Below are 23855 nucleotides of genomic sequence, written 5' to 3' on the forward strand. Positions count from 1 at the left end.
TGGACAACTGCTGCAGGGCAGTCCAAGGACAACACGGGACAGACAGACACTCGGAGAGAGAGAGACAGAGAGAGAGAGAGAGAGAGAGAGGACACTGACTGACTGATCAGCTTTCTGACTCCAACACCCAACACATCTTCTGATCAAGCTGCATCGGCGACTTCAGGAGAAGAAACTCAGACAAAGGGTTTTGTCTTGTCTCCTGTTCACCCCTGTTGTTCCGTCGTCCGGTCTGTTCACCCCTGTTGTTCTGTCGTCCGGTCTGTTCACCCCTGTTGTCCCTGTAGTCAGGTGTGTTGTTCTAAAGCTTCAGGATGCAGAACCAGACGATGCAGAGCCAGATGATGCAGAGCACGACGATGATGCAGAACCAGACGATGCAGAGCCAGATGATGCAAACGTCTGTAGACTACAGTAATGGATACATGATGCAGACATCAGTAGACTATAATAATGGATACAGGACGCAGATGCAGGAACAGCAGGATAATGACTACACCATCCAGGAGGATGAGTGGGACAGAGACCTGCTCCTGGACCCCGCCTGGGAGAAACAGCAGAGAAAGGTTGGATACTTCATTAGTTGCCTGTCTATTCGTTCATATTTCCACATTTGGTAAAGGTTTACCAAAGCCTAGTCAAGTGAGCCAAGGCTGAGGAAGTAACTGAATGTCAAAACACAGCAGTAGTAGGAGACGGGCTGATAAACTCTACTATTTACCATGTTATTCATATTTACTCATGTGCATAATTAATATTTAAGAAATTGCAGTTTTTTTTGTTGTAAACGTTTTAATTCTAGGCCTACAAAGAGAGGGCAGAGGTCTGTGGATGTAATGCCTGACTGTCAAATGAGTCAAAACAACAACACGTCATAATGGGAAGGTTTTTACATGACAGTGTAACAGTGTAGGTTCCGTCCCTCTCTTCGCCCCAACCTGGGCTCGGACCAGGGACCCTCTGCACACATCAACAACTGACACCCCACGAAGCATCGTTACCTATCGCGCCACAAAAGCCGCAGCCCTTGCAACGCAAGGGGAACAACCACTTCAGGTCTCAGAGCGAGTGACGTCACTGATTGAAACGCTATTAGCACGCACCACCGCTAACTAACTAGCCATTTCACATCGGTTATAACAGCACCATTAAAGGGACACAAATACTGATTACTTTACTTAGAAAAACAACAGCAGGTACAGTGTGAGAGACACTATGTGGGTAAAGCGGGCACCAGGCAGCCATGACAGTCAAGCCAACAATAACTCCCAGGCAGCCATGACAGTCAAGCCAACAATAGCTCCCAGGCAGCCATGACTGTCAAGCCAACAATAGCTCCCAGGCAGTCAGGCAGCATAGCAATGACCTGCGCTTCAGCTCCAGCTCTCTCGCTGCCGTTCCTTTGATTCGTGTGTTTTATGAGAACTGTCAACAGATAGTCTGGTAACACAGAGAATGTACGTGACGTCCTCTAGGGCCGAAGCGGGGACAGAATGGATGCTATAAGCTAATTATAGCTAAAGGACTAGAGAGGGGGGGGTTATACAGAGTTGGCTCAGACAATGTCCTTGGTCCTCGGTTGGGACTGGAGGACTGTGTCTGTATTGATCAATAACTAACCTGATAGATTATGTTCATTTACATCTACAGACCTTTTTTTGTTGTTGTTTTTTTTTACAATATAAACCAAGTTCATGTACTTACATTATCAAATGTACTTTGTCTACTCTAGAATTTATACCCAGACCAGGTAACTTTTTTTTTTTTTACAAAAGACAAATAATCTGTCAAGATATCTGACTGGCCTGACAAAATATCAGGGGCAATTTACTGTCCCCCTCCATATAGAACCATGTAAAAATACCTACTGTACCCCTCAATATAGAACCATGTATAAATACCTACTGTACCCCTCAATATAGAACCATGTATAAATACCTACTGAACCCCTCAATATAGAACCATGTATAAATACCTACTGTACCCCTCAATATAGAACCATGTATAAATACCTACTGTACCCCTCAATATAGAACCATGTATAAATACCTACTGTACCCCTCAATATAGAACCATGTATAAATACCTACTCTACCCCTCAATATAGAACCATGTATAAATACCTACTGTACCCCTCAATATAGAACCATGTATAAATACCTACTGTACCCCTCAATATAGAACCATGCACTACTGTACCCCTCAATATAGAACCATGTATAAATACCTACTGTACCCCTCAATATAGAACCATGTATAAATACCTACTCTACCCCTCAATATAGAACCATGTATAAATACCTACTGTACCCCTCAATATAGAACCATGTATAAATACCTACTGTACCCCTCAATATAGAACCATGCACTACTGTACCCCTCAATATAGAACCATGTATAAATACCTACTGTACCCCTCCATATAGAACCATGTATAAATACCTACTGTACCCCTCAATATAGAACCATGTATAAATACCTACTGTACCCCTCAATATAGAACCATGTATAAATACCTACTGTACCCCTCAATATAGAACCATGTATAAATACCTACTGTACCCCTTCAATATAGAACCATGTATAAATACCTACTGTACCCCTCAATATAGAACCATGCATAAATACCTACTGTACCCCTTCAATATAGAACCATGTATAAATACCTACTGTTCCCCCCAAATATAGAACCATGTATAAATACCTACTGTACCCCTCAATATAGAACCATGTATAAATACCTACTGTACCCCTTCAATATAGAACCATGTATAAATACCTACTGTACCCCTCAATATAGAACCATGCATAAATACCTACTGTACCCCTTCAATATAGAACCATGTATAAATACCTACTGTTCCCCCCAAATATAGAACCATGTATAAATACCTACTGTACCCCTCAATATAGAACCATGTATAAATACCTACTGTACCCCTCAATATCGAACCTACTGTACCCCTCAATATAGAACCATGCATAAATACCTACTGTACCCCTCCATATAGAACCATGTATAAATACCTTCTGTACCCCTCAATATAGAACCATGTATAAATACCTACTGTACCCCTCAATATAGAACCTACTGTACTCCTCAATATAGAACCATGTATAAAAACCTACTGTACCCCTCAATATAGAACCATGCATAAATACCTACTGTACCCCTCCATATAGAACCATGTATAAATACCTACTGTACCCCTCAATATAGCACCTACTGTACCCCTCCATATAGAAACATGTATAAATACCTACTGTACCCCTCAATATAGAACCATGTATAAATACCGACTGTACCCCTCAATATAGAACCATGTATAAATACCTACTGTACCCCTCAATATAGAACCATGCATAATTACCTACTGTACCCCTCAATATAGAACCATGCATAATTACCTACTGTACCCCTCAATATAGAACCATGTATAAATACCTACTGTACCCCTCAATATCGAACCTACTGTACCCCTCAATATAGAACCATGCATAAATACCTACGGTACCCCTCCATATAGAACCATGTATAAATACCTACTGTCCCCCTCAATATAGAACCATGTATAAATACCTACTGTACCCCTCAATATAGAACCTACTGTACCCCTCAATATAGAACCATGCATAAATTAGTCTTTTTACAGACGGGTTGCCTCCCACGATGTATCAATATTCCTGGTGCTGTAAATGCATAAATAGACTATCTCATTCAACTTGAATGGCAGGGCTTCCTTCCATGCCTATGGTGCTGCCAGACAGAGACAACAATATAGCAGTGACCACACGGAGCAGCTATGTTAAACCCTGGAGGAGTTTTAACCATTGGGCACGTCCCCGTCCCCCATTACCAGGTTATTGTATTTCAGGATCTGGGTTCTGGTCAATAGAGACTTATAGTTCTGCCAGGACTATCTTTTGTCCCAACAATATCTGTTCAAAGCAGTGTCCCAAATGGCACCCTATTCTCTATAGTCCACTACTGTAGATCAGGGGCTGGTCAAAAGTAGTGCACTATTATTGGGAATAGGGTGCCAATTTGGGACCAAAAAAAAACAAGTGTACCTGCTAGCACAACTGTGTTAAGGATTACGGTACCTTTTATGCATAATACATCAGATGTATAACAGACACAATATTGGATTGAATATGGTGTTGTCCAGTTAGACCTTTGAGACGCACCAGGCTGTGACAGACAGTGAGATGGAGGCATTATATTTACTAAGGAGGTATTTTAAACTCGACCAGATTCACAGCCAGGGCGCACGGACTTCCTCTCAGGGTCAGGTCTGAACTGCTTCATTTCCTGTTTTACAGCGTTGAGTCCCTTTTTTCGGCCGCATCGGAAACTCCATCTAAGAACTAAGCCATCACTCAGGATGGCAAGAAGGGGAAGGTTATGGTGCCGTTTGGGATGCGGTTTAGTACCTGGAGAGGTCATATTCCCAACCATCATTCTGGATAATAGAATTTTTTACAAACATGAAAACATTTGTTAATAATTAGTTTATTTTATGATTCCTGTTAAGTTGACAGTTTGCCACAGTGTCACTACCGCCTTTCAGAAAGCCATGCAATGCCCCCATAGTGACACAGTCACATTAAACCAACAGGGGGTGCTATAGTTCTACCATTGACTCATATGACTTGACTGAATGGTATATTGGGGGCTAACATATGGAATTGATTTAAGATGCCCCCTTACTAATCTAACATATGGAATTGTTTTAAGGTGCCCCCCCCCCCCCCCTACTAATCTAACATATGGAATTGTTTTAAGGTGCCCCCCCCCCACTGATCTAACATGTGGCATTGTTTTAAGGTGCCCCCTCCTACTAATCTAACATATGGAATTGTTTTAAGGTTCCCCCCTCCTACTAATCTAACATATGAAATTGTTTTAAGATGCCCCCCTCCTACTAATCTAACATATGGAATTGTTTTAAGGTGCCCCCCTACTAATCAAACATATGGAATTGTTTTAAGATGCCCCCCTCCTACTAATATAACATATGGAATTGTTTTAAGGTGCCCCCCCTCCTACTAATCAAACATATGGAATTGTTTTAAGAGGGTCATACCATGGATCATTTAGCTTTTTGATTTGGAATTTTAAAATATTTGAATTTAGCCTTTACTACTATAGCCCATATAAACACATTGATTAACACATTAATAAATAGCAAAACAGACAGTAAAAAAAAATTGATAATAAGAAATAATGTTTTGAGGCCTCCTTAGGGGTGCAGTGATCTAAATCATATCAAATCTAATTTATTTATAAAGCCCTTCTTACATCAGCTGATATCTCAAAGTGCTGTACAGAAACCCAGCCTAAAACCCCAAACAGCAAGCAATGCATGTGTAGAAGCACGGTGGCTAGGAAAAACTCCCTAGAAAGGCCAAAACCTAGGAAGAAACCTAGAGAGGAACCAGGCTATGAGGGGTGGCCAGTCCTCTTCTGGCTGTGCATTGCAGTGCATTGCAGTGCTAACTGTGCCACTAGAGATCCTGGTTTGAGTCCAGGCTCTGTCGCAGCCGGCTGCGACCGGGAGACCCATGGGGCGGAGCACAATTGGCCCAGCGTCGTCGGGAGGGTTTGGCCGGCAGGGATGTTCTTTTCCTATCGCGCACTAGCGACTCCTGTTGCGGGCCGGATGCAGTGCACGCTGACCAGGTCGCCAGGTGTACGGTGTTTCCTCCGACACGTTGGTGCGGCTGGTTTCCGGGTTAAGTGGGTGTTGTGTCAAGAAGCAGTGCGGCTGGGTTGGGTTGTGTTTCGGAGGACGCTTGGTTCTCGAACCTTCGCCTCTCCCGAGTCCATAGGGGAGTTGCAGCGATGGGACAAGACTGTAACTACCAATTGGATACCAAGAAATTGGGGAGAAAAAAGGGTAAAAATAAATAAATAAATAAATAATAAGGAATAAGGTTTTGAAGTATCTGTCCTATATCTAGGAGATATAAGAAAGCTCAGGAAATATTTACGTTTTTTGGACACATACAGTCAGGTCCATAAATATTTTGACATTGACCAAGTTGTTATTATTTTAGCTCTCTACCACAGCGTATTGGAGTTGACATTAAATAATGAATATGAGCAGAAACTGCAGACTTTCAGCTTTAATTTGAAGGTATTTACATCCAAATCGGGTGAACGGTGCAGGAATTACAGCACTTTTTATATGTGGTCCCCCCCCCCCCTTTTTTTTAAGGGACCAAAAGTAATTAGGACAATTGGCTGCTCAGCTGCTCCATGGCCAGGTGTGTTATTCCCTCATTACTTAATTTACAAGTAAGCAGATTAAATGTCTAGAGTTGATTTCAGTGTGTGGCATTTCTATTTGGAATCTGTTGCTGTTAACCCTCAATATGAAGTCCAAAGAGCTGTCACTGCCAGTGAAGCAAGCCATTACTGGGCTGAAACATTGAAAACAAATCCATCAGAGAGTTGGCTAAAACATGAACTATTTGGTACATTGTTAAACAGAAAGAACACACTGGTGAGCTCAGGAACACCGAAAGGCCCAGAAGACCAACGGGAAAACAACGGTGGTGGATGACAGAAGAATTTCTTTCCCTGGTGAAGACAAAAAACCCTTTTCATAACAGTTGTCCAGATCAAGAACACCCTCCAGGAGGTTGGCGTATCTGTGTCAAAGTCAACAATCAAGAGAAGACTTCACCAGAGTAAATACAAACGGTTTACCACAAGACTGTAAACCATTGGTAAACCTCAAAAAACAGGAAGTCCAGATTAGAGTTTGCCATAAAAACATTAAAAAAAAATAAAAAATCTTGTACAGTTCTGGAACAACATCCTATGGACCGGTGAGACAAAGATCAATTTATACCAGAATGATGGGAAGAGAAGAGAATGCAGAAGCATACCACCTCATCTGTGAAGCATGGTGGAGGCGGTGTTATGGAATGGGAATGTATAGCTGCCAATGGAACTGGTTCCCTTGTATTTTATTGATGATGTGACTGCTGATAAAAAGCAGCAGGGTGAATTCTGAAGTGTTTAGGGCTAATATTAATATCTGCTCAGATTCAGCCGAATGCTTTAAAACTCATTGGACGACGCTTCACAGTGCAGATGGACAATGACCCTTGAAGCATACTGTGAAAGCAACCCAATACTTGTTTAATTAAGGCAACCCAGTATCTCAACGTGCACATTCATCTTCTGCACATCCTACCATTCCAGTGTTTATTTGCTATATTGTAATTACTTCGCCACCACGGCCTATTTATTGCCTTACCTCTCTTATCCTACCTCATTTGCACATGCTGTATATAGATTTTTCTACTGTATTATTGATTGTATGTTTGTTTATTCCATGTGTAACTCTGTGTTGTTGTTTGTGTCGAACTGCTTTGCTTTATCTTAGCCAGTTCGCAGTTGCAAATGAGAACTTGTTCTCAACTGGCCTACCTGGTTAAATAAAGGTGAAATATATATATTTTTAAATAAGGCCAAGAAGTGGAATGTTTTACAATGGCCAAGTCAATCACCAGACCAGAATCCAATTGAGCATGCATTTCATTTTGCTGAAGGCAAAACTGAAGGCAAAACGCCCCAAGAACAAGCAGGACCTGAAGACAGCTGCAGTAAAGGCCTGGCAGAGCATCACCAGGGAAGAAACCCAACATCTGGTGATGTCTATGTGTTCCAGACTTCAGGAAGTCATTGACTGCAAAGGATTTGCAACCAACTATTAAAACTCACAATTTAATTTATAATTACTTTTGAGCCCCTAAAATTGAGGGGATACAGTATGTAGAAATTGTTATAATTTCTACACGGTTCATATAATAATTTTGATAAAACCCTTAAATTAAAGATGAAAGTCTACACTTAAGGCACATCTTGATTGTTTCCTTTCGTATCCATTGTGGCGGCGTACAGATCCAAAATGATGCCAATTGTGTCACTGTCCAAATACTTATGAACCTGACTGTATTAACCCTTTTCTTGTTGGCACAGAACTACCTCCACACTTACATTTAATGTTTTAAACCTGTACTGGGTTACCTTCAGACGAGTTGGTGAGAGTCTCCCCTTTCCATAGAGGGGTCATATTCGTTTGTAGCCCAAACGGTTCGGACTCTACAGACGTTTTCGTGAGAAGACAGATTTTTCAGGACGTCTCCTGGTCTGACAAACACTGCTGTAGCTCAGCCATTTTCCACCACAGACGAGGAAGGCAGACATAGGCAGATGCCTGGGATTGAGACGCAGCCCATGCAGCAAAAAAAAAAAAGAGATCTCTACTTTAAACTGATGGATTTTGATGGGGATTGTCACGGATCAATCCGGAACTTTCATTATGCACACCTGTCCCCTATTCCCACTGATTAGTACTTGTATAAGTGTGCCATTTGGTTTCCATTGGGGCTGTCGATTATTGTTCCAATGTCCGTTGGTGCATGTGAGTACCAGTGCTGTGTGTTTTTGGGCTTTCGTGCTGTTGTGGATTGCTCAGATGATTACGGGTCTTGTCCCGTGTGATGATCATCGTGTGCGTGTGTTATTTATTCGAGGTACTCCTCGCTCTTTTGTTTTGGATTTCTACCCTGTGTTTTTGGTTACGTGTTTGTTTGGTCTTCGTCCCCGTGCCTTTACACGGCACGCCGTAATTTGGGTTTAATAAAAAACTCAATTACACATCTCCCTTGAGCCTGTCTCTCCAATCTCTTCATACCAACGTGACTAATGGGATTTTCAACAAATGTTTTATTAGATTGACGCACTCTTTATGAAACTATTCCAGTACTGAGTAGGTATTTTCTGTTGGTAGTTTCCCTTGTACTAGGAAACATACGGGACGGCAGGTAGCCTAGCGGTTAGAGTGGAGGGGCGGCAGGTAGCCTAGTGGTTAGAGTGGAGGGGCGGCAGGTAGCCTAGTGGTTAGAGTGGAGGGGAGGCAGGTAGCCTAGTGGTTAGAGTGGAGGGGCGGCAGGTAGCCTAGTGGTTAGAGTGGAGGGGCGGCAGGTAGCCTAGTGGTTAGAGTGGAGGGGAGGCAGGTAGCCTAGTTGTTAGAGTGGAGGGGCGGCAGGTAGCCTAGTGGTTAGAGTGGAGGGGAGGCAGGTAGCCTAGTGGTTAGAGTGGAGGGGCGGCAGGTAGCCTAGTGGTTAGAGTGGAGGGGCGGCAGGTAGCCTAGTGGTTAGAGTGGAGGGGAGGCAGGTAGCCTAGTGGTTAGAGTGGAGGGGAGGCAGGTAGCCTAGTGGTTAGAGTGGAGGGGTGGCAGGTAGCCTAGTGGTTAGAGTGGAGGGGCGGCAGGTAGCCTAGCGGTTAGAGTGGAGGGGCGGCAGGTAGCCTAGTGGTTAGAGGGGGGCGGCAGGTAGCCTAGTGGTTAGAGCGTTTGGCCTGTAAACAGAAAGGTTGCTGGGTTGAATCCCCGAGCTGACAAGGTAAAAATCTGTCGTTCTGCCCCTGAACAAGGCAGTTAACCCCACTGTTTCCTGGCAGGCCGTCATTGTAAATAAGAATTTGTTCTTAACTGACTTGCCAAGTTAAATAAAAAATAAACATATGGGTTTATAAAGGTCCTAGTCTGTTATGATAGCTGTACCTGCATCCTACTGTAAAGGCTCTGACAATCAGTAAACAAAACCCTTTTTACAGGGTAATGTGTTGTCAGTACAGCGTTCTCATTCACAGCCATGTGTTCTGTACCGTCATGTTAACATTGAAGGACGATCGTTAGCTTTTTCCCCAGCTGGGTCAATAGATTTACGATCTCAACAACCACACACACACAAGAGAACATCGCATCAAAACCAGGAGAGCCTTTGTTCCTTCAATAACAACCGTGACAACTTCAGTCACACTCATAAATTACAGCCAGCGCTGAAATCCAATCACCTTGTGAAATAAACCGTGCTGCGGGGACAGGCAGGGACAGAGACATGCCAGGGGGGAGAACAGACCTGGACTGCGGACACAGGCAGGGAGAGAGACATGCCAGGGGGGAGAACAGACCTGGTCAATCCTGGCCCAGTCTGACAGAGGGTTATAGGACGGACTCTCTCTACCCTCTCTATAACTACAGGTTATAACAGGAAACACTGCTCTCTCTACCCTCTCTATAACTACAGGTTATAACAGTAAACACTGCTCTCTCTACCCTCTCTATAACTATAGGTTATAACAGGAAACACTGCTCTCTCTACCCTCTCTATAACTACAGGTTATAACAGGAAACACTGCTCTCTCTACCCTCTCTATAACTACAGGTTATAACAGGAAACACTGCTCTCTCTACCCTCTCTATAACTATAGGTTATAACAGGAAACACTGCTCTCTCTACCCTCTCTATAACTATAGGTTATAACAGGAAACACTGCTCTCTCTACCCTCTCTGTTATAACTATAGGTTATAACAGGAAAACACTGCTTCATACAGAGGATGGATAAAGATAACGCCAAAGCACTTTTCTTCCCAGAGGTCAAAGCCATCCCTCCATGCCATGTCTGTGTTTGTCTGATAAATGATACACCAATAACGCTCTCTGACCACCGATTTGTTGGGTCTGAATGAATTGTCCAGCTGGCTGTGCAACCAAGGCCCTTCCCAGTATACTGTACACGGTCAAGTGTTGACATAGATTGCTTTGTTTACAGAGAATACTCCAAGAGACATGAAAGAGTCAGGCGCGAGTCTAACCTCTTATCGATCGGACTCGTTGTTGAGCCGTACGTCTGTTGTGCTCAGACCTTCACAGCTTGGTGCAACTCTCACCTGAGAAAGGCTGGGACTGGGATTGAAAACATCGAGGAGGATTTCAGGAACGGGCTGAAACTCATGCTGCTGCTGGAAGTCATTTCTGGTAGGTCTCACATCATGTGTGTTGTGTGTGTGTGTGTGTGTGTGTTGTGTGGTGTGTGTGTGTGTGTGTGTGTGTGTGTGTGTGTGTGTGTGTGTGTGTGTGTGTGTGTGTGTGTGTGTGTGTGTGTGTGTGTGTGTCTGTGTGTAGAGTTGCGTGTATGTGCCTGTGTGTGTGTGTGTGTGTGTGTGTGTGTGTGTGTGTGTGTGTGTGTGTGTGTGTGTGTGTGTGTGTGTGTGTGTGTGTGTGTGTGTGTGTAGAGTTACGTGTACTTGACTGTGTGTGTGTGTGTGTGTGTGTGTGTGTGTGTGTGTGTGTGTGTGTGTGTGTGTGTGTGTGATTGTGTGTGTGTGTGTGTGTGTGTGTGTGTGTGTGTGTGTGTGTGTGTGGTGTGTGTGTGTGTGTGTGTGTGTGTGTGTGTGTGTGTGTGTGTGTGTGTGTGTGTGTGTGGGTGTGTGGGTGTGTGTGTGTGTGTGTGGCTATTGGTACCCACTGATAGTTAATCTGAAAGGTGTGTCCGATTCGTCATTACAGCAACAAGCCTCCTCTTCCTCAGGTGAAAGACTTCAATAATACAGCCACACGTCTCCTCTTCCTCAGGTGAAAGACTTCCCAAACCAGATAGAGGGAAGATGCGCTTCCACAAGATAGCCAACGTCAACAAAGCTCTGGAGTACATCACCAGCAAAGGAGTGAAGCTGGTCTCCATTGGAGCTGAAGGTATATTATAGTTCTATTTCACCACAGCTGAAGGTGTATTATAGATCTATTTCACCACAGCTGAAGGTGTATTATAGTTCTATTTCACCACAGCCGAAGGTGTATTATAGTTCTATTTCACCACAGCTGAAGGTGTATTATAGTTCTATTTCACCACAGCCGAAGGTGTATTATAGTTCTATTTCACCACAGCCGAAGGTGTATTATAGTTCTATTTCACCACAGCTGAAGGTGTATTATAGATCTATTTCACCACAGCTGAAGGTGTATTATAGTCCTATTTCACCACAGCTGAAGGTGTATTATAGTTCTATTTCACCACAGCTGAAGGTGTATTATAGTCCTATTTCACCACAGCTGAAGGTGTATTATAGTCCTATTTCACCACAGCTGAAGGTATATTATAGATCTATTTCACCACAGCTGAAGGTGTATTATAGTCCTATTTCACCACAGCTGAAGGTGTATTATAGTCCTATTTCACCACAGCTGAAGGTGTATTATAGATCTATTTCACCACAGCTGAAGGTGTATTATAGTCCTATTTCACCACAGCTGAAGGTGTATTATAGTTCTATTTCACCACAGCTGAAGGTGTATTATAGTTCTATTTCACCACAGCTGAAGGTGTATTATAGTTCTATTTCACCACAGCTGAAGGTGTATTATAGCTGAAGGTATATTATAGTTTACTACAGTCCATAAAAACACTACAGTAAATTCTACAGTATACTAAAATCTACAAAAACACTACAGTAATTACTATAGTGTATACTACAGTTTTCTTTTATTTATACTATGTTAACTGTAAGTACTACTGAATACTACAGTAAATACTATTGTACTCACTGCATGGTTTTTGTGGACTTTAGTCCACAAAGACACTACAGCGAATACTCCAGTATTTATAGAATATTATACTATAATGTTTTATTCATGTGTGACATTGAACATTGCATATCATTTGAATGCCAGTATATTGTACTTAATGGAGGAATCGGAAACAGACGGACCTGGTCGATTAAGACCAGGACATCTCCATGACTACTGCATTACTGACCTGTTTCTCCTGCAGAGATTGTGGACGGCAACATTAAGATGACTCTGGGAATGATCTGGACCATCATCCTGCGCTTCGCCATCCAAGACATCTCAGTGGAAGGTTAGTTCATACAGTCATGTAGTTATAGTGTATAGTACGTTATCTCCATGGAAGGTTAGTTCATACAGTCATGTAGTTATAGTGTATAGTATGTTATCTCCATGGAAGGTTAGTTAAAACAGTCACGTAGTTATAGTGTATAGTATGTTATCTCTATGGAAGGTTAGATAATACAGTCATGTAGTTATAGTGTATAGTATGTTATCTCCATGGAAGGTTAGTTCATACAGTCATGTAGTTATAGTGTATTGTATGTTATCTCCATGGAAGGTTAGTTCATACAGTCATGTAGTTATAGTGTATTGTATGTTATCTCCATGGAAGGTTAGTTCATACAGTCATGTAGTTATAGTGTATAGTATGTTATCTCCATGGAAGGTTAGTTCATACAGTCATGTAGTTATAGTGTATAGTATGTTATCTCCATGGAAGGTTAGTTCATATAGTCATGTAGTTATAGTGTATAGTATGTTATCTCTATGGAAGGTTAGTTAATACAGCCATGTAGTTATATTGGTATGTATAGTATGTTATCTCCAAGGAAGAATTGATAATACAGTCATGTAGTTATAGTGTATAGTATGTTATCTCTATGGAAGGTCAGTTAATACAGTCATGTAGTTAGAGTGTATAGTATGTTATCTCTATGGAAGGTCAGTTAATACAGTCATGTAGTTATAGTGTATAGTATGTTATCTCCATGGAAAGTTAGTTAATACAGTCATGTAGTTATATTGGTATGTATAGTATGTTATCTCCAAGGAAGAATTGATAATACAGTCATGTAGTTATAGTGTATAGTCTGTTATCTCTATGGAAGGTCAGTTAATACAGTCATGTAGTTAGAGTGTATAGTATGTTATCTCCATGGAAAGTTAGTTAATACAGTCATGTAGTTATATTGGTATGTATAGTATGTTATCTCCATGGAAGTTTAGTTAATACAGCCATGTAGTTATAGTGTATAGTATGTTATCTCCATGGAAGGTTAGTTCATACAGTCATGTAGTTATAGTGTATAGTATGTTATCTCCATGCAAGGTTAGTTAATACAGCCATGTAGTTATAGTATATAGTATGTTATCTCCATGGAAGGTTAGATAATATACTCATGTAGTTATAGTGTATTGTATGTTATCTCCATGGAAGGTTAGTTCATACAGTCATGTAGTTATAGTGTATAGTATGTTATCTCCATGGAAGGTTAGATAATACAGCCATGTAGTTGTAGTGTACAGTATGTTATCTCCATGGAAGGTTAATTCATACAATCATGTAGTTATAGTGTATAGTATGTTATCTCTATGGAAGGTTAGTTAATACAGTCATGTAGTTATAGTGTATAGTATGTTATCTCTATGGAAGGTTAGTTCATACATTCATGAGGTTATAGTGTATAGTACGCTATCTCCATGGAAGGTTAGTTCATACAGTCATGTAGTTATAGTGTATAGTATGTTATCTCTATGGAAGGTTAGATAATACAGTCATGTAGTTATAGTGTGTTATCTCTATGGAAGGTTAGTTCATACAGCCATGTAGTTATAGTGTATAGTATGTATGTTATCTCTATGGAAGGTTAGTTAGTATAGACATCAGGCCAGTTTCATTAATTAGATATTAGATCACATCAGGCCAGTTTCATTAATTAGATATTAGATCACATCAGGCCAGTTCCATTAATTAGATATTAGATCACATCAGGCCAGTTTCATTAATTTGATATTAGATCACATCAGGCCAGTTTCATTAATTAGACATTAGATCACATCAGGCCAGTTTCATTAATTAGATGTTAGATCACATCAGGCCAGTTTCATTAATTAGATATTAGATCACATCAGGCCAGTTCCATTAATTAGATATTAGATCACATCAGGCCAGTTTCATTAATTAGACAGAACACATCAGGCCAGTTTCCTGCACCCAGATTTCAGACTAGTCTTGGACCAAAAAACATCAATGTGAGATTCTCCATTAAAAGTGCTTCTTAGTACAGGACTAGTATGTGTCTGGGAAACCGTCCCATAATGAATGTGGCTGTCGTAGAATAGCAGCATACAGCCCATAACATGGACCTTCGGAGTGTTTGATAGAGCCAGGACTGTACGGTTGTCACAATAAACATCCCCATGTTTTCTCCTGTAGAAACCTCTGCTAAGGAGGGTCTTCTTCTATGGTGCCAGAGAAAGACTGCCCCCTACAGGAATGTCAATGTCCAGAACTTCCATGTCAAGTGAGTCCATTTACTGAGTGAGAATCAAGTCCCATCACAGCCTTTTAAATGGTCGTCTATTTGTCTGGGTGTTTTTAATGTTTTATAAAAAGGGGTTTTAAAAATACATTTCTGAATGTAAAGTAAAGGAATCAACGTTTTGTCAGTGATGTGTTTTTTTTCATCCTTCAAACATTTACATTCCCCTTCTCTGCCTGCAAAGAGAGAGAGAGAGAGAGAGAGAGAGGGAAAGAGGAGGAGAGAGTGAGAGAGAGAGAGAGAGAGAGAGAGAGAGAGAGAGAGGGAAATAGGAGGAGATAGAGAGAGAGGGAAAGAGGAGGAGAGAGAGAGCGAGAGAGAGAGGGAAAGAGCAGGTGAGAGCAAGAGAGAGAGGAAAAGAGGAGAGAGAGAGAGAGGGGAAGAGGAGGCGCGAGAGAGAGAGAGGGGAAGAGGAGGAGAGAGAAAGAGAGAGAGAGAGAGAGCGAGAGAGAGAGAGAGAGAGAGGGAAAGAGGAGATCTGCATGTTAATTCAGTGTTTATCAGCAGTCCAGCCAGTCCAATAAATGCTTACGTTTCCCCATTTAAGATCAGGGCTTTAAAAAGACCACTCTGCTTTGCCATTCATTGGTTGTGATTAAAGCTTTTAAAGGCCCAGTGCAGTCAAAATGTTGTTTCCCCCCCCCCCTGTGTTTTGTATCAAAATGTACAACAGCTGATGAAACTAGCACTGTAAAAGTGTGAAAACATTTGATCAGTATTATTTCCTGATAGCTGATTGGTTGAAAGTACAATCTACACAGAACCTTCTAATCAGCAGGTTTCCATGGGCGGGAGTTTCGGCTTGCCTGGTGACATCACCAGGCTGTAAATTGGTTAATAGACCAATAACAAAGAAAGTTCCAAAACTTTTTTTTGCAACAACAAAAAAAACTATTTTTGTCAATTTCAATGGAAAACTATTACAGTAAGGTTCTTAATTGTTACCCAGAAATGAGTTGACATTGATATAAAAACGGCTGCATTGGGCCTTTAACTGCTGGGTAGAAGCCTCTTCCCGGACCGATCAAAGTGCATTGATGTCAGTCTGGAGAAGCACAACCATCCATTTGACTGAGTTCTGCAGCAGAGAGAGCAGTCTAATAGAAAGGCTTGTACTCTTTACTGATGATTTGTCGACAGAGATGGTTTGTTTACCTTTCTACTGGTTGTGGCTAGATGGAGTAGACCTACAGCTCCAACTAGTGGTCGCGCCGGGGACAACAGTTGTTGACAACTGCAGCTAAGCCTTTTCCTAACCTTAACCTCATTCTCCTAACCTGCTATGTTAATTCACCTAACCTGCTATGTTAATTATCCTAACCTTAACCTCATTCTCCTAACCTGCTACGTTAATTCACCTAACTTGCTATGTTAATTATCCTAACCTGCTATGTTAATTATCCTAACCTGCTATGTTAATTATCCTAACCTGCTATGTTAATTATCCTAACCTGCTATGTTAATTATCCTAACCTGTTATGTTAATTATCCTAACCTGCCATGTTAATTATCCTAACATGTTATGTTAATTATCCTAACCTGTTATGTTAATTATCCTAACCTGCCATGTTAATTATCCTATCCTGCTATGTTAATTATCCTAACCTGCTATGTTAATTATCCTAACCTGCCATGTTAATTATCCTAACCTGCCATGTTAATTATCCTAACCTGCTATGTTAATTATCCTAACCAGCTATGTTAATTATCCTAACCTGCCATGTTAATTATCCTAACCTGCTATGTTAATTATCCTAACCTGCTATGTTAATTATCCTAACCTGCTATGTTAATTATCCTAACCTGCTATGTTAATTATCCTAACATGCCATGTTAATTATCCTATCCTGCTATGTTAATTATCCTAACCTGCTATGTTAATTATCCTAACCTGCTATGTTAATTATCTTAACCTGCTATGTTAATTATCCTAACGTGCTATGTTAATTATCCTAACCTGCTATGTTAATTATCCTAACCTGCTATGTTAATTTTCCTAACCTGTTATGTTAATTATCCTAATCTGCCATGTTAATTATCCTAACCTGCTATGTTAATTATCCTAACCTGCTATGTTAATTATCCTAACGTGCTATGTTAATTATCCTAACCTGCTATGTTAATTATCCTAACCTGCTATGTTAATTTTCCTAACCTGTTATGTTAATTATCCTAACCTGCTATGTTAATTATCCTAACCTGCCATGTAAACAAATCATCAGTATCACCACACCTGCACCTATCAGTCTGAGAACCAATGAACACAAAGCTTTAGTAGGAAGTCAAATTTAATTGACCCTTAACCTTAGAAGACTGTTAGATAAAGGCATTTTAATTGGCTGTTGATGTGGCGGCCCGCTGTGACGATATGATTCTCTCCCCCTGGTTGGCTGTGAAGCTGGAAGGACGGCCTTGCGCTGTGTGCCCTGATACACAGACACCGTCCTGACCTCATCGACTATGCCAAGCTCAACAAGGTCTCTGTCTGCTGTGGCATGAGTCCGACGCATGCTGGTCTAGGACTGGCTCAGTGCCAGTCTGTTTGTGCCATCAGGCCAACTCCTTGTCGCTCATTGTCATGGTATGATGGCACAAATGGACTGGCACTCAGGCTAGTCTGGTCCAAGACCTGGGCTGAAGTGCATGTTGGGAGATGTAGCCGCCAACCACCACACTAACCCAACTGCCCTGTTTACTACATAGAGATTCACTGGTCAAGAGCCCTGTTTACTACATAGGAATTCACTCAGGGTTAGTCCATACCAACAGGGTTAGCCCAGGGTTAGCCCATACCAGAGCAGGGTAAGCCTTGACACTGGCGAGCAGAACAGGGTTAGCCCATACCAGAGCAGGGTTAGTCCATACCAGAGCAGGGTTAGTCCATACCAGAACAGGGTTAGCCCATACCAGAACAGGGTTAGCCCATACCAGAACAGGGTTAGCCCATACCAGAGCAGGGTTAGCCCATACCAGAGCAGGGTTAGCCCATACCAGAACAGGCTTAGCCCATACCAGAGCAGGGTTAGCCCATACCAGAGCAGGGTTAGCCCATACCAGAGCAGGGTTGGCCCATAACAGAGCAGGGTTGGCCCATACCAGAGCAGGGTGGCCCATACCAGAGCAGGGTTAGCCTTGACACTGCTGAGCAGAACATGGTTAGCCCATACTAAAACATACTAAAGCTATAACGACTGTAGAAACCGAGCTATAGCGACTATATAAACCGAGATATAATGACTGTAGAAACCGAGATATAATGACTGTAGAAACCGAGATATAATGACTGTAGAAACCGAGATATAACGACTGTAGAAACCGAGCTATAGCGACTATATAAACCGAGATATAATGACTGTAGAAACCGAGATATAACGACTATATAAACCGAGATATAATGACTGTAGAAACCGAGATATAACGACTATATAAACCGAGATATAATGACTATATAAACCGAGATATAACGACTATATAAACCGAGATATAATGACTGTAGAAACCGAGATATAACGACTATATAAACCAAGATATAACGACTGTAGAAACCGAGATATAACGACTATATAAACCGAGATATAACGACTCGATAAACCGAGATATAACGACTATAGAAACCGAGATATAATGAATGTAGAAACCGAGATATAACGACTGTAGAAACCGAGATATAACGACTATATAAACCGAGATATAACGACTGTAGAAACCGAGCTATAACGACTGTAGAAACCGAGATATAACGACTGTAGAAACCGAAATATAACAACTGTAGAAACCGAGATATAACGACTGTAGAAAGCGAGATATAATGACTGTAGAACCCGAGATATAACGACTGTAGAAACCGAGATATAACGACTGTAGAAACCGAGATATAATGACTGTAGAAATCGAGATATAACGACTGTAGAAACCGAGATATAACGACTGTAGAAACCGAGATATAACGACTGTAGAAACCGAGATATAACGACTGTAGAAACCGAGATATAACGACTGTAGAAACCGAGATATAACGACTGTAGAAACCGAGATATAATGACTGTAGAAACCGAGATATAACGAACGTAGAAACCGAGATATAACGACTGTAGAAACCGAGATATAACGACTATATAAACCGAGATATAATGACAATATAAACCGAGATATAATGACTGTAGAAACCGAGATATAACGAACGTAGAAACCGAGATATAACGACTGTAGAAACCGAGATATAACGACTATATAAACCGAGATATAATGACAATATAAACCGAGATATAACGACTATATGAACCGAGATATAATGACTGTAGAAACTGAGATATAACGACTGTAGAAACCGAGATACAACGACTATATAAACCGAGATATAATGACTGTAGAAACTGATATATAACGACTGTAGAAACCGAGATATAACAACTATAGAAACCGAGCTATAATGACTGTAGAAACCGAGATATAACGACTGTAGAAACCGAGATATAACGAACATAGAAACTGAGCTATAATGACTGTAGAAACCGAGCTATAACGACTGTAGAAACCGAGCTATAACGAACGTAGAAACCGAGCTATAATGACTGTAGAAACCTGAGCTATAACGAATGTAGACACCGAGATATAACGACTGTAGAAACCGAGATATAACGACTGTAGAAACCGAGATATAACGACTGTAGAAACCGAGATATAACGAACGTAGAAACCGAGATATAATGACTGTAGAAACCGAGATATAACGACTGTAGAAACCGAGATATAATGACTGTAGAAACCAAGATATAACGAACGTAGAAACCGAGAGATAACGAACGTAGAAACCGAGATATAACAACTATATAAACCGAGATATAATGACTGTAGAAACCAAGATATAACGAACGTAGAAACCGAGAGATAACGAACGTAGAAACCGAGATATAACGACTGTAGAAACCGAGATATAACAACTATATAAACCGAGATATAATGACTGTAGAAACCGAGCTATAATGAACGTAGAAACCGAGATATAATGACTGTAGAAACCAAGATATAACGAATGTAGAAACCGAGCCAGGAGAAAAAGCAACAGGAAATGGGAATTATTATGTGGATTATAATTAATGGATATATTTGTAGGGGTTGAAACATTTTTTCGTTGGGCAAATCAAGTCATTTTAACGTGGAAATTACAAACTTTAGAAGCTTTGTTAAACCTTGAATACATTACAAGTTTGCATTTCCTGCTGCGCCGGGAAATTCTTTGCGACAACAGAATGATCAAACTAAGATAGTACATCTGTAGCTGTTGGTAATCCACAAGGAACACCTGGTTGATACCATCTGGGGATATTAGAACACCTGGTTGATACCATCTGTGACATTAGAACACCTGGTTAATACCATCTGGGGATATTAAGAACACCTGGTTGATACCATCTGGGATATTAGAACACCTGGTTGATACCATCTGGGGATATTAAGAACACCTGGTTGATACCATCTGGGGATATTAGAACACCTGGTTGATACCATCTGGGATATTAAGAACACCTGGTTGATACCATCTGGGGATATTAGAAAACCTGGTTGGTACCATCTGGGGATATTAAGAACACCTGGTTGATACCATCTGGGGATATTAGAACACCTGGTTGATACCACCTGGGGATATTAAGAACACCTGGTTGATACCATCTGGGGATATTAGAACACCTGGTTGATACCATCTGGGGATATTGGAACACCTGGTTGGTACCATCTGGGATATTAGAGCACCTGGTTGATACCATCTGGGATATTAGAACACCTGGTTGATACCATCTGGGATATTAGAACACCTGGTTGATACCATCGGGGATATTAGAACACCTGGTTGATACCATCTGGGATATTAGAACACCTGGTTGATACCATCTGGGATATTAGAACACCTGGTTGGTACCATCTGGGGATATTAGAACACCTGGTTGATACCATCTGGGATATTAGAACACCTGGTTGGTACCATCTGGGGATATTAAGAACACCTGGTTGATACCATCTGGGGATATTAGAACACCTGGTTGATACCATCTGGGGATATTAAGAACACCTGGTTGATACCACCTGGGGATAGAACACCTGGTTGATACCATCTGGGATATTAGAACACCTGGTTGATACCATCTGGGGATATTAGAACACCTGGTTGATACCATCTGGGATATTAGAACACCTGGTTGATACCATCTGGGGATATTAGAATACCTGGTTGGTACCACCTGGTACTTTAAGGAACAGCGTCTAGGACCAAGGCCGAAGGCCTACTAATTTATTTTATGTCCCCTGGAGTTGCCATTTTGAATGTTGAAACTGTTACATTTACTAGCCTATATTGTGTTGCATGGTAATATTATGATTGATGGTGAGTTTAATACAGTATGGATTAATATGTTAGTTATACGGTGTGTTTACATGTCTAGTTATGACGTCTTCTACTATCTCTTCTATACAGGATGACCCTCTGGGTAATCTGAACCTGGCCTTTGAAGTGGCAGAGAAACACCTGGACATCCCCAAGATGTTGGACGCTGAAGGTAAATATTTTTAGATCAGGGATCTCCAACCTTTTCTAGTATGAGAGCTACTTAAAAAAAAAAAATGAAACATTTCGCAAGCTACTAAATTTTTTCCCACCAGGAAACTCTTCCCCAAGTCATTAGTGAACAAGAGAAAGTAGTGAGCTGTGTTTTCTGTCAATATACCTGGTAAAATAATGGTTCATAAACATCTCTAAGGGAGACCCTGTAAAATCTGTGATTTTTTTCCCAACAAAATTATGTTTTATATTTTCCCAAATTGTGTTTTCCTGGGTAAGTTTTTCCTGGTTTTAGATTCTTTTTGTTTTTCACTCACAAAATTACAACGATTCGTAGAGAAACAACGAAATCGGATGTTCTGAGTCCATGGTAATGCTTAAATCACATCTGAATAAAAAAAATTGAGGTCTAGAAGAAAACGATCAAATTTAGATTTTCTTGTGTAATTCCCCTTTAATAATAGCCCATCTAGCCCTTTAATAATCTAGCGAGTGAGGAATGTGCAGTCTAATGTGCTGACGGACTAATCTGGGTTTGGCGGATTTCAGGAGAATTCATAGTGCCAACTGTAAAGTTTGTTGGAGGAGGAATAATGGTCTGGGGCTGTTGTTCATGGTTCGGGCCCTTTAGTTCCATTGAAGGGAAATGTTAACGCTACAGCATACAATGACATTCTAGACAATTCTGTGCTTCCAACTTTGTCGAACACCTTTGGGATGAATTGGAACGCCGACTGTGATCCAGACCTAATCGGCCATCATCAGTAGTCGACCTCACTAATGCTCTCGTGGCTGAATGGAAGCAAGTCCCCATAGCAATATTCCAACATCTAGTGGAAAGCCTTCCCAGAAGAGTAGAGGCTGTTATAGCAGTAAAGGGGGGACCAACTCCATATTAATGCCCAGGATTTTGGAATGAGATGTTGGACGAGCAGGTGTCCACATACATTTGGTCATGTCGTCTATGTAACACCTCTAGACCTGATGACAGGCCTGTATGTCCTGTTTCTATCATATCTTTGCTTTGGCTCTGAAGGTGACAAAATTATTTACTGGTATTTTTCTCAATTTTCTCCAGCTTTTTTTCTTCTTTAAAAAATAAATAAAAAATTTGACTCTTTTGGAGAATCTACAGTACCTCTTTTGGAGAATCTACAGCACCTCTTTTCAATCCCCTGCCTTCAGCCTGTACCCTCATACTTTGCTTGTGTCCCATCAGCCTTTTGTTGTCCGTTAGTTTACTCTCTGTCTCTCTCTCTCTCTCTCTCTCAAATCACTGCTTCCACTCTCTCATCCTCCTCTCTCTGGATGGCTTATATATTGAACATTTTATTTAACCTTTATTTAACTAGGCAAGTCAGTTCAGAACAAATTCTTATTTACAATGACGGCCTACCCCGGGCCAAACCCTAACCCAAACGAAGCTTGTGATACAGCCTGGAATCGCACCAAGGTCTGTAGTGACACCTCTAGCACTGAGATGCAGTGCCTTAGACCGCTGCACCCCTTGGGAGCCCAATATATCACTGCTTCCACTCTCTCGCCCTCCCATCTCTCTCTCTCTCTCTCTCTCGCCCTCCCTTCTCTCTCTTTCTTTCTCTCTGGATGGTTTATATAATCACTGCTTCCGCTCTCTCTCTCTCCCTTCACGCACAAGGCTCTCCCTTGTTTTACCCACTGAACCTGACCAGTCCTGTTTCATTTGATACTGTTGACCTATAAACTTCAATGCGATACCCATCTCAGAGCTCTCTTTTCTGTTCTTTTCTCCCTCATCTACCTCCCCCTCTCCCCTCCTCTCCCCCCCCCTCCCCCCTCCCCCCTCCCCCCTCCCCCCTCCCCACTCCCCCTCCCCTCCCCACTCCCCACTCCCCCTCCTCTCCCCACTCCCCACTCCCCCTCCTCCCCACTCCCACTCCCCTCCCCACTCCCCCCTCCCCACTCCCCCTCCCTCCCCTCCCCACTCCCCCCTCCAGACATCATCAACACCCCCAAGCCCGATGAGAGAGCTATCATGACCTATGTGTCCTGCTTCTACCATGCGTTTGCTGGAGCAGAGCAGGTAGAGAGACCGTTTGAGTGTATGTGTGTGTGTGTGTGTGTGTGTGTGTGTGTGGTGTTCGACTGCAGAGTGATTATTATTGAAGTTCCCTGTTTGCCATGCTTGAATTATCACATTACCAAATACTACCACCCCGCTGTAACTAGGTTCTTACATTAATGAATTACTATTGAATATTTTAACATGAATCCTTTTTCGTTCATGTCTGAAACATTAAAATATTTTATCCAAACAATATAACCAATAAAACTAGGATTTAAAAAA

General features: G+C 41.5%; 1 protein-coding gene across 1 annotated transcript in view; it reads left to right on the top strand.

Moving 5' to 3' along the window:
* LOC106593230 (alpha-actinin-2) overlaps positions 1–23855 on the top strand; it is a 52490-nt gene continuing 28635 nt past the window's right edge. The window contains exons 1-8 of the mRNA XM_045701184.2: positions 1–566; positions 10729–10843; positions 11441–11560; positions 12636–12722; positions 14871–14958; positions 17375–17453; positions 21446–21527; positions 23506–23591. Coding sequence (XP_045557140.1) covers positions 315–566; positions 10729–10843; positions 11441–11560; positions 12636–12722; positions 14871–14958; positions 17375–17453; positions 21446–21527; positions 23506–23591 — 909 coding nt within the window. The 5' untranslated portion in view covers positions 1–314. The remainder of the gene's footprint in view (positions 567–10728; positions 10844–11440; positions 11561–12635; positions 12723–14870; positions 14959–17374; positions 17454–21445; positions 21528–23505; positions 23592–23855) is intronic.

Source organism: Salmo salar, chromosome 18 (genome assembly GCF_965601325.2).
Source record: "Salmo salar chromosome 18, fSalSal1, whole genome shotgun sequence".
Lineage (NCBI taxonomy): Eukaryota > Metazoa > Chordata > Actinopteri > Salmoniformes > Salmonidae > Salmo > Salmo salar.